This window comes from Phocoena sinus, chromosome 17 (assembly GCF_008692025.1).
Source record: "Phocoena sinus isolate mPhoSin1 chromosome 17, mPhoSin1.pri, whole genome shotgun sequence".
NCBI classification, from domain to species: domain Eukaryota; kingdom Metazoa; phylum Chordata; class Mammalia; order Artiodactyla; family Phocoenidae; genus Phocoena; species Phocoena sinus.
Window position 1 is genome coordinate 4,960,902 of NC_045779.1, and position 14,519 is coordinate 4,975,420.

The window sequence follows — 14,519 nt, forward strand, 5'->3', positions numbered from 1 at the left end:
ATCAACTCTGTAAAAGGCGCACAGAGTTTCCCAGAGACCCTCTCAGAGAGCTGCAGCTTCCAGTTCATCTTACCCTACACTCTAGCCCATCAACTCGAAGTCCTCGTCCTGGGCTACCCCCACCCCTTCCGCGGTTATGGGGCCCAGAGCACCTGTGCTGGACGCACGCTGAGCGCCACAGCCAGGGCACAGTTATTTGCGTTTACAAGAGCATCCCACTAGCTATCTACCTTACATTTGATAGCACAGGAGATCAGCTCGGTGCTGTGTGACCGCCCGGAGGGGTGGGATAGGGAGGGTGGGAGGGAGGGAGATGCAAGAGGGAAGAGATATGGGGACATATGTATATGTATAACTGATCCACTTTGTTATAAAGCAGAAACTAACACATCATTGTAAAGCAATTATACTCTAATAAAGATGTTAAAATAAATAAATAAAAGAGCATCCCAGGGGCCTCTTAGGCAAATGCCCCTCAGCATTTAAATAGGAAAGTCTTGAAAATGAAAGCCTTTAAGAGATAAAGCTGGTGATGGTATTTCAGACTGAAGGCTGGACAGCCTGGGGGATATCTGGGGACACAGGAAGACCTAACCAGCACCCCTTGAGCCACAGGAGTCACGTTTTGTGCACAGCCGCCCTTGCTGTGCACACAATGTGACCTTACTGTTAAGGTCAGCCCGAGTGAGGTCCTTGCTTCGTTGGATGTTCCGGGCAGGAGTTGACAGCCCCACATGCACCCAAGGGGAACGAACCATCTTGTCCCGTGGTCTCCTCCCTTCCTCTGTTTCCCCGTCCCTCTCCTCTGTTCCTTCCCTCCCTAAACATTTGTGGTGCATCCACCAGGCCCTCAATTCACCACCCTCAGAAGAGGCCCCAGATGGTGACGTAGAGGGCCGGACGTTTGTCTGTTAGCTACCCTGAGCACCTGAGCTCGGGCTGCACAGCTACCCCAAGTAGAAACGAAAAGGCTCCCCGGGAAGAACTATGCTTGATTTGAAAAAGAGTGCATATTCATTTGACTGTATTTTCTCATACATATTGGATGAGATATATATGTACACATATTGCTTTACTGTAACATAATAATTGGATTATTATCTTAAAGTGAAGGAACCAGTCATTCTGCTTTTACTGTCTCCGGGGTGCAGGCTGGATTTCTGTTTCTCAGATTTGGGTATCCTTAGTTTTAAGGGAGAGAATTTTTTTTTTTTTAACATCTTTATTGGAGTATAATTGCTTTACAATGGTGTGTCAGTTTCTGCTTTATAACAAAGTGAATCAGCTATACATGTACATATATCCCCATATCTCCTCCCTCTTGTGTCTCCGAGGGAGAGAATTAAGTGACTTTTTTTCCCTCAAAGGACTAGCCCCTTGTCTCTCAAATCTGACCTGCAGATGGGTTTTGTTTGGGCCACCCTGTTTTAAATGGAATCAATAGACCAAAATTAAGAACTTGAGATATTATCGTGAAAATTGAGGTTTCAGATTTCTTTGGAAAAGTACTGGGCTGGCGTTTCCAAGGGAAAGAGTTGGCTCAGGGTGAATAGAGACCCAAGATCTCTGATGTGTTTCAGCCCTACCATTTCTTACTGCTCCAGACACGGATTTCCACAGGCCTGCTGCTGTTTATCAGCTCCTTTCCAACCTGCTTCAAACGCTTACATTACCTGCATCTCTAGTTCAAAAGGAGGAGGAAAGATCACAGAGATAGCTGCTGGTGGGGATCAGTGAGTGGCAGGGACCTGTGACCCCTTGCACTGACCGGGGGGACAGCACATGGCCGTGGGGAGGTCCCGGGAACCCAGCAGGGCTGGACTCAGAGGGGCGGTGGGCGGCCCCATCGGGATACAGCACATGGTCTTGCACAGACCTGGGTTGCAGAGCAGAGGCTCTTCCTCTGTCTCCCTCAGTCGCTAAACTCTGATTTGGGGGGAAGAACGCAAAGGAAAGGATGAGCGAGGGTCCTGGGAAAATGACTCAGTGGATGGGAATTTAGCTGCAGGTGGTTTCAGTTAGAAAAACAAAGACATGTTACCTGTTTTGTACCTGTTGTCCCAAATGTTTTAATTAATGTGAAGTAGTCATAAACTCCTTGTGTGATGAGAATTTGCCTTCCAAAACATTCATAAGACCTTGCCCAGTGATCTGGTCACCAAATCCCTCCATTCATGGATCTGTCCATTCATCAGATTCTGGAGGACCCACCGGGGTTATGGTGTAGGGGGTGGACAACAGTGGAGATAGAGACACAAGTCCTTCCGATTCTTGGTAGTGGCCTGGATGAGAGACAGGGAACTGGAGTGGAAAGGACATTGCTTGGGAGCAAGAAGTTTCGGGTCTTAATTCCATTTCTATCCTTCAACTGCTGGGCAATCTTGGGCCAATGAATTGACCTTTCTGGGCTCCACTTTCTGTATTTGTAAAATGGGGCTAAATTATCTTTAATTTTCTTTTTAATTAACGTCTAAAATATTTTGCTGAAGAAAAGAGACGTAAACATTTGGATGTAAATGCAGAGTTCCTTATATATGAGGGTACAGTTTGTATCTTTATTAGGCTTTGGTTATTCCTCACGTACCTGAATTCCGGAAACGAGAGTGGAAATACATTTTGTTTTGCTACTGTGTTTGCTCATCTAAGATGTCATATACAAGGAATTAAATGCAAAATGTTTTTGCAGCCTCAGCAGTTGGAAGAGGAGGGGGCCAGTGATGCTTCTGTTTAAAGCAGATGGTTTCACTGTCTGTGAGTGTAGGATATGCGGTGGAAACCTAAGGGCGAGTGAGAGCTTCGGAGGGGAAGAAACTTGCAAGAATGTTGTGCAGTTGGGGTGATGGGTTTATTATATCTACATACAAGTATGCATTTATTGGCGTTTTGTCAAAAATAAAGGACAAGGTAATACCAAAAACTATTTGAGCATGTAAACAAGACAGCTGCAAGAGACCAATACTTAAAGGCTTAAGGATTCTCAAAAGAACACAGGACCTGGAATGACAGCTTTCAGGTTGTACAGTTAAGTTATCCAGACAATCAAGTCAACTGTATAATGCAAGCAACACAGGACAATACAACACGGCCGGCGAAGCAGTCTCTCACTGGGGGGTGGAGGAAGGCTTGCTGGGGCCTGGGCTCACTGATGGGAAAGGGGATTAAAATCTCATAAATCCTCCATATCTTTTCTCCATTTCGGGAACTTCCTTTGAGTAACTTTCACCTTCTTCGTCAGAGGGCAGGGAATCTGGAAAGCGCTTGAGGAAGCCGCCATACCTTTTCTGGTAGTCCGTCCACCACTCTGGGCGACCCACTCTTCTCATGAAGCCGCCGTACCGCTTCTGCAGCTCTTTGGCTTCGTCTTCCAGCTGGGGGCTTCTCTTTAAGCCTCGCATGAAGCCCCCGTATCTCTTGCTCACGTCTGCGTCATCCTTGCCTTCCTGGTGGGGAGCCCCTTCTCGCTGGTTCCCCTCTCCCAGCAGCTCTTTCAGCAGGTCGGAGGGATTGCCTATGGAGTCGTCTTCCTCCGTATCCTTCTTCATGAAGCCCCCGTATCTCTTGCCAAGGATTTGACCTCCATTTGCCTCTTCCTCCGGCTCCAGGGGATACAGCTCATCCATCTTCTTCATGAAGCCTCCATACCTCTTCATGAAGCCCCCGTATCTCTTGCCAAGGATGTCACCTCCATTTGCCCCTTCCTCCGGCTCCAGGGGATACAGCTCATCCATCCTCTTCATGAAGCCCCCGTACTTCTTGGCGAGCAGGCGGTGGTCCTCCTGTTTGCTGAGGGCACTGTTGCCGTCTGGAGGGAGCTCCAGCTTGGACAGCTGCAGAAGCTCCTTGCAGGTTTCCCAGGTCTTGAGAGAAGGCAGTTTCCCCTCACATTCCAGTGTGCAAGCCTGGGAAAAGAATTCGATTTAGTGATAAAAAGAGGCTTTTCTGATTTCGTTCATCAAACACATTTTTTTTTTAGACCACTCTATGCTTGCTTTGATGTGGAAACTCCCACATAATGGTCTCATTTTCCTTATTACAACTTTTTGCCGTACTGAACAGGCAAATCAAGGGAAATTCAGAAGGGGGGAATCAAATTAGAATTTTTCTTTGCATTTTAACAGATTGTATATGCTGTGCCCTTGCAATATTGTAAAGATATTTTCCCACCCAATTTTAACCTATATATGATATTTCCTAGCAATTCAGGGGTTTTTATGGCCCTCTGAAGTCTACTTATAGAGCCCAGTTACCAACCCATGATTTAGACATAAAAACCAGGCATTTTCTGGAGATTTAAAAATATATTGGTAGGGATTCCCTGGTGGCACAGTGGTTGAGAGTCCACCTGCCGATGCAGGGGGAGCGGCTGGGCCCGTGAGTCATGGTCTCTGAGCCTGTGTGTCCGGAGCCTGTGCTCCACAACGGGAGAGGCCACAATAGTGAGAAGCCCACGTACCGCAAAAAAAAAAAAATATATATGTATATATGTATATATATATATATTACTTAATATGAAATACATACATATTATTTTCACAATGAAAGGAAGCATTTTATTAGTGCAACAAAATTCTTTAGGGTATATATTTAAGCAGCTCTTAATGATTTATTTATTAATTTTGTGTCTAAGAAAATTAAATATATGCATATATAAAAATCTAAAGATCTAATTTAAATGGTTGTTTTATTCTTCACATCTGATTAAGAAATCAAAACATCATTAAAAATTTAAGATGTTCAGGTGTCAAGAATATTTCCATCCTAAAATGAAATTTAAATAATCTATTGGCCAAAAATTAATGTTGAATATTTGTATACTGTTACCAAAAGGCTTTTAAAAAGGGATTCCTTCAAAAACAAATAATGGCAAATAATCGGAATAGCACAGTCACAGAATGGAAGTGGTGTTAACTTATATGCTCCTGTAGCCATCTATGAATTTTTGTATTATTCACCCTCTGTGTTAGAGGGTAAATTCAATTTGGACATCAATCATGGCATGCCTGCTCATCTTTGTATCCACCACAGAATGAAGCACAAGTGTCTTTCACATGCTAGAAACTCAATAAATATGTGTTACATTGATTTTACTACATAGTTCTGGCCAAGCAACCTAATTTCTCATGTGTCTTTTTCATCTAAGTGAAAATTCCAGAGCTGCTATAATTCTAACAATATAGTCATCAACAAGCCTTTTTTCACAGAGAAAATAACAATCCTAAATGTAAGCTTCAATAGAAAACTAACCAGTTAAACAAAAAACAAATCAGAAAGAAAAAAGATGGATGGAGGGGATTGTTACCCCTACTTAAGATGCAGCATTTTTCTCAGAGTTTAAATATAAAGCCCTACTACTTGTCTTGTCAAATGAAGTGGATCAGGTAATCCAATGGAACGAAGAAACATTTAACCTGAAATATACACCTTGGGTTTTGTGGAATCCTTTCCTTAATTTTTGTCCCTGTTTTATGCATCTACATAATAAAATTGCTTCAAAAGCTCTAGTGAGGAGCTGAGCTCTTTGGATTAATACATTATTCTCTGCCCAACTTAAGTTATCACAGAAGTTCAACAAATTGAGGAGACAGTGCAAAGGAATTATTGGGGGAACTAGTTAAAATGAAGCTTCCCGAGTCCCAGCTTCAGAGATTCTGACTCAGTAGAGCAACAGGAGTGATTCAAGAGCACACAGACCATGATTAGAAAGACGGTTCTTTTGACCTTAGATTCCCCCCCAACCCCAAGCCCCTGTGTAATTTATCTCTGCATTGCGGCCACCTCTTTGGACTCCGCCACGTCTCCTGTGCCCTCTTCATAGCCAAAGTAAACTGCTGTCTTAGTAGGTGTTACAAAAGTACGTTCTAGACAAGACAGAAGTTGAATTCCAGCATCACTTGCTGTCTGTAAAACGGTGGCTGACCCCCTTCTCTCCAGCCTCCTGCGGTCTCCCTTCCTCCCCTCCCTTTATCCCTTCCCCATCCCATTGCTCTCTCTTACCCGCAAGTGAGGGTCAGGGTCTGAGAGACCTGAGCTTAAAAGGGCTAGAGATATGACATTCGAATAAAGGCAGCGGAATATCACTAATAAAAAAGGCTATATTCTTTGCGGGAAGGATGGGAAGATGGCTGTGTGCGGAAGGAGCCCTTGGTGGGCTACGTGAGGAGGCGGGGTAACTGAGCATCTTCCTGGCGGCAGGTGAGGCGACAACCCAGTGCTCTCCGAGGTGCTGAAGACAGTACAGCTCGGGGCTCCCGCCTCCCCGGGGTGAAAACAAACTTGGCTTGCGGGGAGACCCCGCCGCCCTTTCCGGTCCCTAGATAGTCGTGGGTCCCGAGAGCTACTTGGTCAGCGTTCAGGGAACAGTCGGGACGCCTGGGTTACCAGGGGTCCGCGCCGGCTGTGACCACGAGATCCGCCGCGCGGAGGACCCGGGCTGTCCGCTCAGGGTCGCGGTTACCAGCTCCCGCGCCGCGCGGAACACTCACCAGCGGGTTGAGATCGGTCGGGCGCGCCAGGCGGTAGATGCAGGTCGCGCAGTCCTGGCTGCATTCCGCCCGCACGGTCGCCAGGAGCCCGGGGCCGAGCGCCAACAGCCAAGTGCAGAGTCTCAGGAACCGCGCCATGGTCTGCGGGGAGAGGGCACACGAACTCCGAGCCCGCCCGGGGCGCAGAGCGGCTCCCTGGCAGGGACTCCTCGCGGGGCAGCTGCAACGGGGGCGTTCGTCGAGCCCGCCGGGACACTCTTTCCCGGTCCCCTCGCCCGCCTGGGGGACGGCTCCGATCGCCTCGCGGTTCCCGAGTTGTCACTGTCACCCGGACCCCGGGGCGGCCCCAGACGCTCGCTCCCTTTCCGGGCGGCCGCTGGCCCGGGCAGGATTCTGGAGGGAACTACGGAGACCAAATTCGAGAGCGCGCCAGCCCGGGGAGGGGCGATATTGACCGGGGTCACATACAAGGAGCGGAAGAAAGTTGGGGAACCCCATGCAACGCAACGCGGAATAAAACGCAGCTGGCGGACGGCCCCAAACCCACGCAGCAAGGCGAGCTTTGGCCAAGTTCACTCACGTTGCCACTGTTCCGGGCGCACAGGCTGGTCGGAGAAAGCCGGTGCGGGCGACTCCAGGAGGGAGAGGAGAGCAAGGCAGGCGGGCGGGCGGCGCGGGGCTCACCGTCACGGTCCTCGGCGTCGCCGCGGCCGCAGCGCGGTGTTGGGGGCCCGCCTCTACAGCCTCCCTCGCCTTCCGGGCTGGGGCGGCCGGAGCCACTTTATAATTCGCCCCGGAGCGCAGGAGGCGTGCGCGCCCCAATCGCCGGCGGGCTGCCGCTGACGCAGGCCCTACGCCGGCCGCGTGCCGCCCCCGCCGGAAGGGGGGTCCGGACCGCGGCGGGGGAATGCGCGTGGCGGCCCACCCCTCGGCCGGGTGACACACCAAGGCAGTTAGGAAAGTTGGGGAGAGAGTGGGATGAGATCAAGGGCCCCCGCGCAAAGTCACTGCCATCGCCCTCCCTGGCGTGCGGGCTCCGGTCGAGGGCCCAGGCGGGAGGGGGAGTTAGCGGGGCACACGGAATGTGCTGGAGACCCTCCGAGTATATGCGGGGGTACCCTTCCCCCGCCTCCTCCTGGAGCTGCCCCGTGGCCCGGGTGGGCGCCGGGCGCAGCCGTCCGGAATGTGGCCACTTGTCCACCGGTCTGTCCCCGCACTAGACTCCCTTGCTGACAGCATCAGGCGCGTAGTAAGCGCTCAGTTAACAGTTAAAGGAATGACTGAAACTTTCCGGGGATCTTAAAATCTCTGGACAGAGCTTTCCCCTTTCTCGTTAGTGAGACCCCTTGCCAAGCGCGCACGCGGTAAAGCCCACGCTTCGTTAACGATGTTTCCACCTACCAGGGTGTCCTGGGGGATTTCCACGAGTGAGACTGGGTGCGGGGCCGGGGCGATGTCCGCATCAGGGTTGGTGGCCAAGGAGCGAGGTTGGAGGGACGCGGTACCCAGGGCGTCTGGGGCTTGGGGCGCGGCCAGGCAGAGCGCCGATGGCGGAGGCTGGGGCCGTCGATTGAGACCCGCTCGCCATCCTCGCTCTGCGGAAGATTGCCAGGAAGCAAGCCATTTACCTTGTCTGAGGCCTTAGTTTCCCCATTTGGAAAATAGGGACAGAGGTAATGAGGGACAATAGGGCCGGAGGCTACGCATAGGGTTCCGGAGAGACGCAAATGAAATAATGGACCAAAGCACATAGCCTTGTGCCTGGCACATAGCAAGCCTTAAAAACGTGTTTCTAACCCTGCCATCCATCTATCTGCCTTTAGGTTTGTCTATCATTTACTTATCCTACGTTTATTGTTTATTGGTCGATCCATCCATCTATGTATCTATCAATCCTGGTCTTAGAGGGAAATCACAGAGTCCCACAGCTCGTACACAGAGAAAGAATCCCAGTGCTTTCCCAGTCAAAGCACCTTCTGCAAAGGATGCGCCAGCACTTGGACCTTCGCGCGGACCAGCCGCCGCAGGGCTCTTCCGAGCTCGGGCCGCGCTGCGTCTCCCACTCTGGTCACTAGAGGGCAGCGCTCTCCTGCGTAGGTCTGGGCTCCGGGGAGGGGTCTTAGGGTGCCAGCCGCGGAGCACCTCCCGCGCCCTGCCTGCCTCCCGGGCAAGGCAGCCCTGCACCGGGCCGGGAAGCGGAGCGCGGGGCTACGGCGGCAGAACGCTCCGCACAGATCGGAGGAGCCAGCATTGACATCTTGCCGGAAAAGCAGAACGTTTCCCCTTCGACGTTTTAGGCTTTTCACATGGACGAGGGTAGAGAGCTGGTGATGCTGTCTCCAGCCACTTACCCGTCCCCCAGCAGGAACTAGGTTTCCCCCTGCTGCCTGGGGTTTGGAAAGGCAGCGACTACACTGCAGTACTCAGTGCGAAAGCCGTGCACGAACAACCGGGCCTAAAAGGAGCGAAAACTCGCTATATCTGAGCACTGGCATCCTGGGGATCACCCAGGTACGAACATTAAACACGTAACCGGGGCCAAAGGCTGAGACCCGCGTGTGAGTGACCGCACCACGTGCTGTTTCCCTGGGTACACAGTGCTGGACGCCGAAAGACCCCTTAGAATCTTGGAAAAGTAGAAGCTGAAGACTGAAAGTGGACTTGGGGATAAGTTATTCCAACCTTTATTCTATAGACGGGAAAAACGAGGATCCGAGCATACAAGTGACGTCCAAGTGACCGGCCCAGACAGAACGAGGCAGAACCAGGTCCCATCACACCTCTCTAGGAGAGGTCCTCCCCCTGCCCCTCCCCTCACACCCTCAGGACTGTTTTTTGTTTCTGTTGGAACAATCACTGTCTGCTCTGAGTTAGTGTCTCTTGGCGGACCTGCGTCATTCTCTGAGGCTTAAGTTAATTATTTATCTATTTTTGGCTGCGTTGGGTCTTCGTTGCAGTGCGCGGGCTTCTCATTGCGCTGGCTTCTCTTGTTGCAGAGCATGGGCTCTACGCACACGGGCTTCCGTAGTTGTGGCACGTGGGCTCAGTAGTTGTGGCTCACGGGCTCTAGAGCACAGGCTCAGTAGTTGTGGTGCATGGGCGTTGTTGCTTCGCGGCATGTGGGATCTTCCCGGACCAGGGCTCGAACTCGTGTCTCCTTTATCGGCAGGCGGATTCTCAAACACTGCACCACTGGGGAAGCTCTCTGAGGCGTTTTCAATGTCAGGAGAGAGAGAAAAGGAAAGAGAAGGCTGTCCCCTAGGAGTAGGGTGGGGATACTGACTGCCCCCGCACCCGCCTAGATACTTGGGGTGTAGATGGTACTGAGTGAATTTGTGTTGACAGACTGACTGGAGGGATGCGGTGGGGAGAGGTGGGTGTGGTTTGCGTGCCCCAATCAGCGAGGATCTCTTCCTACCACCCTCCCCCATCTACCCTGGGGCTACAAGACATACATTTCTGTGTTCATTCCTTTATATTTGAACAGTGGTAGTGAGTTCCAAGGGATTCATTTTTCCACGATCCTCTAGATATTTATCAAGCACTGATAGATTTTGCCTTATCTTCTGGGAAAACGCTTTAGAAATCAGACTCAAAAAAGAGAAGGGAACCTTCTCTTAAAGCATTTAATCCACAGAATTCTGATTCCCAGGTTATGATCAAGACCTCACCTTCTTCTGATCCTAAGGTCCCAAACATCAGACAAAAGAGATTCATTCTAGAGACCAAGAAATGTGGCTTTTGAAGCCCCGATGATGAGTGGTGTTTTACTCAGTTCTTATGTATTCTGGGAGCCTGTAGGAGGGATTTTAACAAGTCCTTTCCGGGTCCTTTTCCATCATTTCCGGGATGTCTTTCAGGTTCCTCTCCTTCCCTCCACTTCCCGCCTCCCAAACACACATTCTTCGTTATGGAAACTTGCTTTTCTGCCCCTCTCTCTGTAAGATAGCAGCAGTGGGAACAAGGCAGTTCTGCACTCTGGGGATCGTGTAATGTTTCAGCATAAAAACACCATGTTCTCACATTTCAGATGTCTGGAGTCACACCAGAGGCAGGGCAAACTTGCCCATTTTCAGTTACACTGTAAAGTGTGGGCTTTGCAAGATAGGATTCTGTGAGCTGGGCATGTTACCGTGAAGGACCTCTGTTAAGGCGTCTTCTTCAGACTGGCACACAAAGAGCACCGTGGCAGAGAGGGTGTAAGCGGAGCTGGTGGGAAGATGATTTGTGCTGTAATAAATCCCCATTCTAAGGAGGGTGAATGCTGGCACATCCTCACCCTCAAACAGCCAGGGAGCAAAATAAACCCCTTGGAAGAAAAAGGAACCTGGTACAAAGTTGCCTGAAACGGAGTTTAAATAATAGAAACTGTGTCGATGTGTCAGAGAGAGAAAGAGAGTGAGGAAACAGTAACAAAGCAGCCAGGAAGGGAAACTAAAGGAAGCCTATGGAACACACTGTTTGTATCCTGTAAACTTAGAAAGACTTGATAAACTTAGCCTTCAACTCTCAGACAGGGAAACATACATTTTAGTGTTAAGTATAGGTAATTAGCCCGCGAATAGAGCAAGTCACACGATGACTCGTTAGATTCAAGGAAGACATAGCTGGGGATGCAACCAGACTCTGGAGCAGCTTGACTTTTGAAATGACTTCTGGAACGGCTTTGAAGGAATTTAACAGCCACCCCGGAGAACCAGGCATGTTAAAAAATGGTATTGCCTCATTGGACCTAATCCTTAGTTCATAACTTGACTTTGATTTGTTTTTGGTGGTTTCCAAAATCAAATTCAAGACCCCACCTGCAGGACCTGAAGAGAAGGGGATCAAAAGTATTAACTGAATGAGTGGACACATCCACCAAGGAAACGATTTCCGAAATCGAGGCGGTGCTAGAAGAGCAACTCAAAACAGGTTTTCGGTAACAATAAATCACTGTTGCAAGTGCAGTGGCTCCAGGTCATCAGCTTCTGGAGGGAACTCCTCTGCATACAACCCACAGCACAAGCTTTACACATGATAGATATTCAGTAAAGTCGTTTTTGAAAACCGTGTTCCTCTTGTAGCTACATCTTCCGTAGCTCACATGCTCATGGGATGGACCCCCAAAGTCAAACTGGTGCCATAAAAGTATATAGAGGAAGAGCTAAACCCAGCATATACTCACTTCTAACTCTATCATTACTCTCTTGGTATCTCTTTTGTTGTGCATAGACGTTACAGCTTAGACAAAAATATTATTTTGATGAATCTTGTGAAAATCAGTCTAGAGAAAGTGATCTTGTGTGGCACGAAATAGAATCAGAGGAGAAGAGTAAGGTCAAAATATATGCTTTTTTTCTACTCTGAAGCTGTTATCTGATTACACATTTAGTGAAAGAGCAACGTCAGGAAATATCTCAGCAGATGGCCTAGAAACTAACAAGTCGCATGATTTCATGCAGGAAAACAATTATTTTGCTCTTAAGAGTTTAGGATCAGAAAATACTAAGTTTAATTTCTGTTTTGTTGTCAGTTGAGCATGTAAACTTGGGAAAGTCAATCTCTAAACCTCATTTTTCTCGTCTCCATGCAATGGGGACAATAAAGCCAACCACACTAGTTTGTTGCATGGATTAAACGAAAAACTAATATGTATATGCATATATACTGTGTAGGAATTCAATTTATATTAATGACCTTTTGTTGTGCTGTGTTAAACTTGAATTTCTGAGGCAGAATGGTTTTTTTCTCAGTTTCTGGATTGTCATGTTCTTGGCCTCTTATTTTTGAAGCTAAGATTTGGCTTCCTTATTGGAGTGTTCAAATAATGAAAACAAGTGACTATTTTGATAATGGTTGAAGGAAAAAGGCTATTTATCTACCTGGATCCAGCGCTCCAAATTAAAAATCACATCGATAGAGCAATTTATAATAACTGCGGGTAGCAAGCTGCTTCATAAAACTGTAATAAGATATTGCTGGAAAAGAGGACTTGGGCATGGCATGCACAGTTTGATCAATTGTTATTTTATTTGGGAGAGATTATGTCGCATTAATCTTCAACACTTCTATGCGTGGCAGAGCCAATTAGGGGAGATAAGATGCAGAAGTGTTTGGATCAGAAAATCAGAAAATGTTTGGGGAACTCAGAGGCTCCCCAGGAGGGCAGGGTTCCTGGAACAAGTGGAGAAGACTGGAGAGAGAGTCCAGGAACAAGGCAGAGAGGCAGGAAGGAGCCTGTCGAAGGAGACAGCTGTCAGAGTGCAAGGTGTGTGAATGGGGAATTGATCTGCCATGGGAGCCTCCAGGGGAGTGGGCTGGGGGGCCGTGGGAGTGACGCAGGAAGGAAGGAAGTTGCTTAAGCGCTCTTGGGGGGGACTGCAGGGGAGCAACTGGCCACTCAGGGATGCATGATGGACAGGGCATTGGCTCCCATGAGCCCACCATTTTCTCTGCAATGCCCACTCCCACAGTGAGTTCTCTAAGGAGCCTGATGCCCCCAAGGAGATTTGCTCAGAGATGGGGGGTGGGGGGAGAAGAAATGCTTTTGTCCCTCATGTATAGTACGTTTGTGTTTTTAACTTCATATCCCCCAGGGAAGACGTGGGAATAAGACAGAATGTGAGCCTTTGGGATCATCTCTTATCATTCGCCCAGTCCATCATCCTTCCCTAGAGGACCACACACACTTTATTGATTAATGGACGTTCTCCAGGCAAGTCCTCCTTCAGCTTCTTGCCATATGTCCTCCAAATGTATTTGCTTCTTCCACTTAGATTGTCTCTGAATTTGCATGTGGCATACTCCCTAGCCCTCAGGTAGCTCATGTCATTGACGACGTATTCCTCTCTTGGACGGTTAATTTTAGTTACTTCTTAGTCCTCATACACTCTCATAAGCATAAAAACTTTCTTATTTTCTCTTGTTTTTTAAAAAGGGCACTATCTTAAACCTGCCATCATTCTCCTCCATGCTCAATATCTATCTAACTCCATCTTGGCAGTGAAAACTGTCGGAAAATGGTCTGATTCCTTCGTTGGCCCTTCCTCATCTCCTCTATGAATTTCTTATGCCGCTGCCGGTTTACTTTTGCTCTTACCACTCCGGTAAAACAGGACACGGTGACCTGTTAAGGTCAGTAGGAACTTCTAGATGAAAGCCCAAGAAACTTTTTAGACCTTATATTACTTGTCATATCTGCAGTACTGGACACTTGTATCTGCATTACTGGACACTTGTCATATCTGCAGTATTGGACACGTTGTATCTGCAGTGTTGGATATCGTTGTCCATTCCTTCTTTCTAGGAGTTCTCCCTAAAACTTTTCCTCTTCCTTTTTTCGGCTGTGCCTTCTTACTCTATCTCCTGGACTTTTCTTTCTCCATCTGTCCTTTAAATGGTGATGTTCCCTATGGTTTTGTCCTGTGCCTCATCTCAAGTTACGTGTTCTGCTTGGGAACTCTTATCCGCTCCAGGACTTTACCTCTCATCTATGCATCAATTATTTCTGTCTCCAGTTCTGGCTCCTCCTCTGTCTACATGAGGTTATCTCAATGTGTATGTGCTCTGGGCACCTCAAACTTGTCACGTGTTCAACTGCTTAAATTATCTCTTCTTTAAATCTGCTCTTGCTGTGTATTCACTCTCAGTGGATGGCAGACAGAGGAAATCATTCTCTTTTATTTTAAATTTAGCCATTCTAATGGGTGTGTAGTGACATCTCCTAACTTGAATTTGTATTTCTCTGATGACTATTTAAAAAAAATTTTCCTGGAGTATAGTTGATTTACAGTGTTTTCTCTCATGACTCTTCATGTTGAGTTTCTTTTCACATGCTGTTTGGTCATTCATATTGTTTGTGATATGTCAGTTCAAATATTTTGCCCATTTTTATTGGGTTGTTTATGATTGAGTTGTCAGAACTCTTTATATATTCTGGCTACAGGCCTTTTGTCATAAATCTGTGGTATGAGTATTTTCTCTTTTGTCATAAATCTGTGTTATGAGGCTTGCCTCCTTATTTTCTTAACCATGTCTTTTGAAGAGCCAAAGATT

General features: G+C 48.1%; 1 protein-coding gene across 1 annotated transcript; it reads right to left on the bottom strand.

Moving 5' to 3' along the window:
- Positions 1–2,826: 2,826 nt before the first annotated feature.
- On the bottom strand, positions 2,827–7,138 carry PENK (proenkephalin). Its single transcript, XM_032610273.1, has 4 exons — positions 7,063–7,138; positions 6,483–6,623; positions 3,751–3,899; positions 2,827–3,663 (listed from the first exon to the last, which is right to left on the bottom strand). The coding sequence occupies exons 2-4, from the start codon at positions 6,618–6,620 to the stop codon at positions 3,159–3,161; spliced, it is 792 nt and encodes a 263-aa protein (XP_032466164.1). The 5' UTR covers positions 6,621–6,623; positions 7,063–7,138; the 3' UTR covers positions 2,827–3,158.
- Between the last annotated feature and the right edge of the window lie 7,381 nt (positions 7,139–14,519).

Excerpts from the sequence above, each read along its gene's own strand:
- PENK (XM_032610273.1), bottom strand. The coding sequence starts at position 6,620 with ATGGCGCGGTTCCTGAGACTCTGCACTTGGCTGTTGGCGCTCGGCCCC. Across the intron at positions 3,900-6,482 it reads CGACCGATCTCAACCCGCTG|GCTTGCACACTGGAATGTGA; the intron begins GTGAGTGTTCCG and ends TTCTTTTCCCAG. Across the intron at positions 3,664-3,750 it reads CACCGCCTGCTCGCCAAGAA|ATACGGGGGCTTCATGAAGA; the intron begins GTACGGGGGCTT and ends CCTTGGCAAGAG.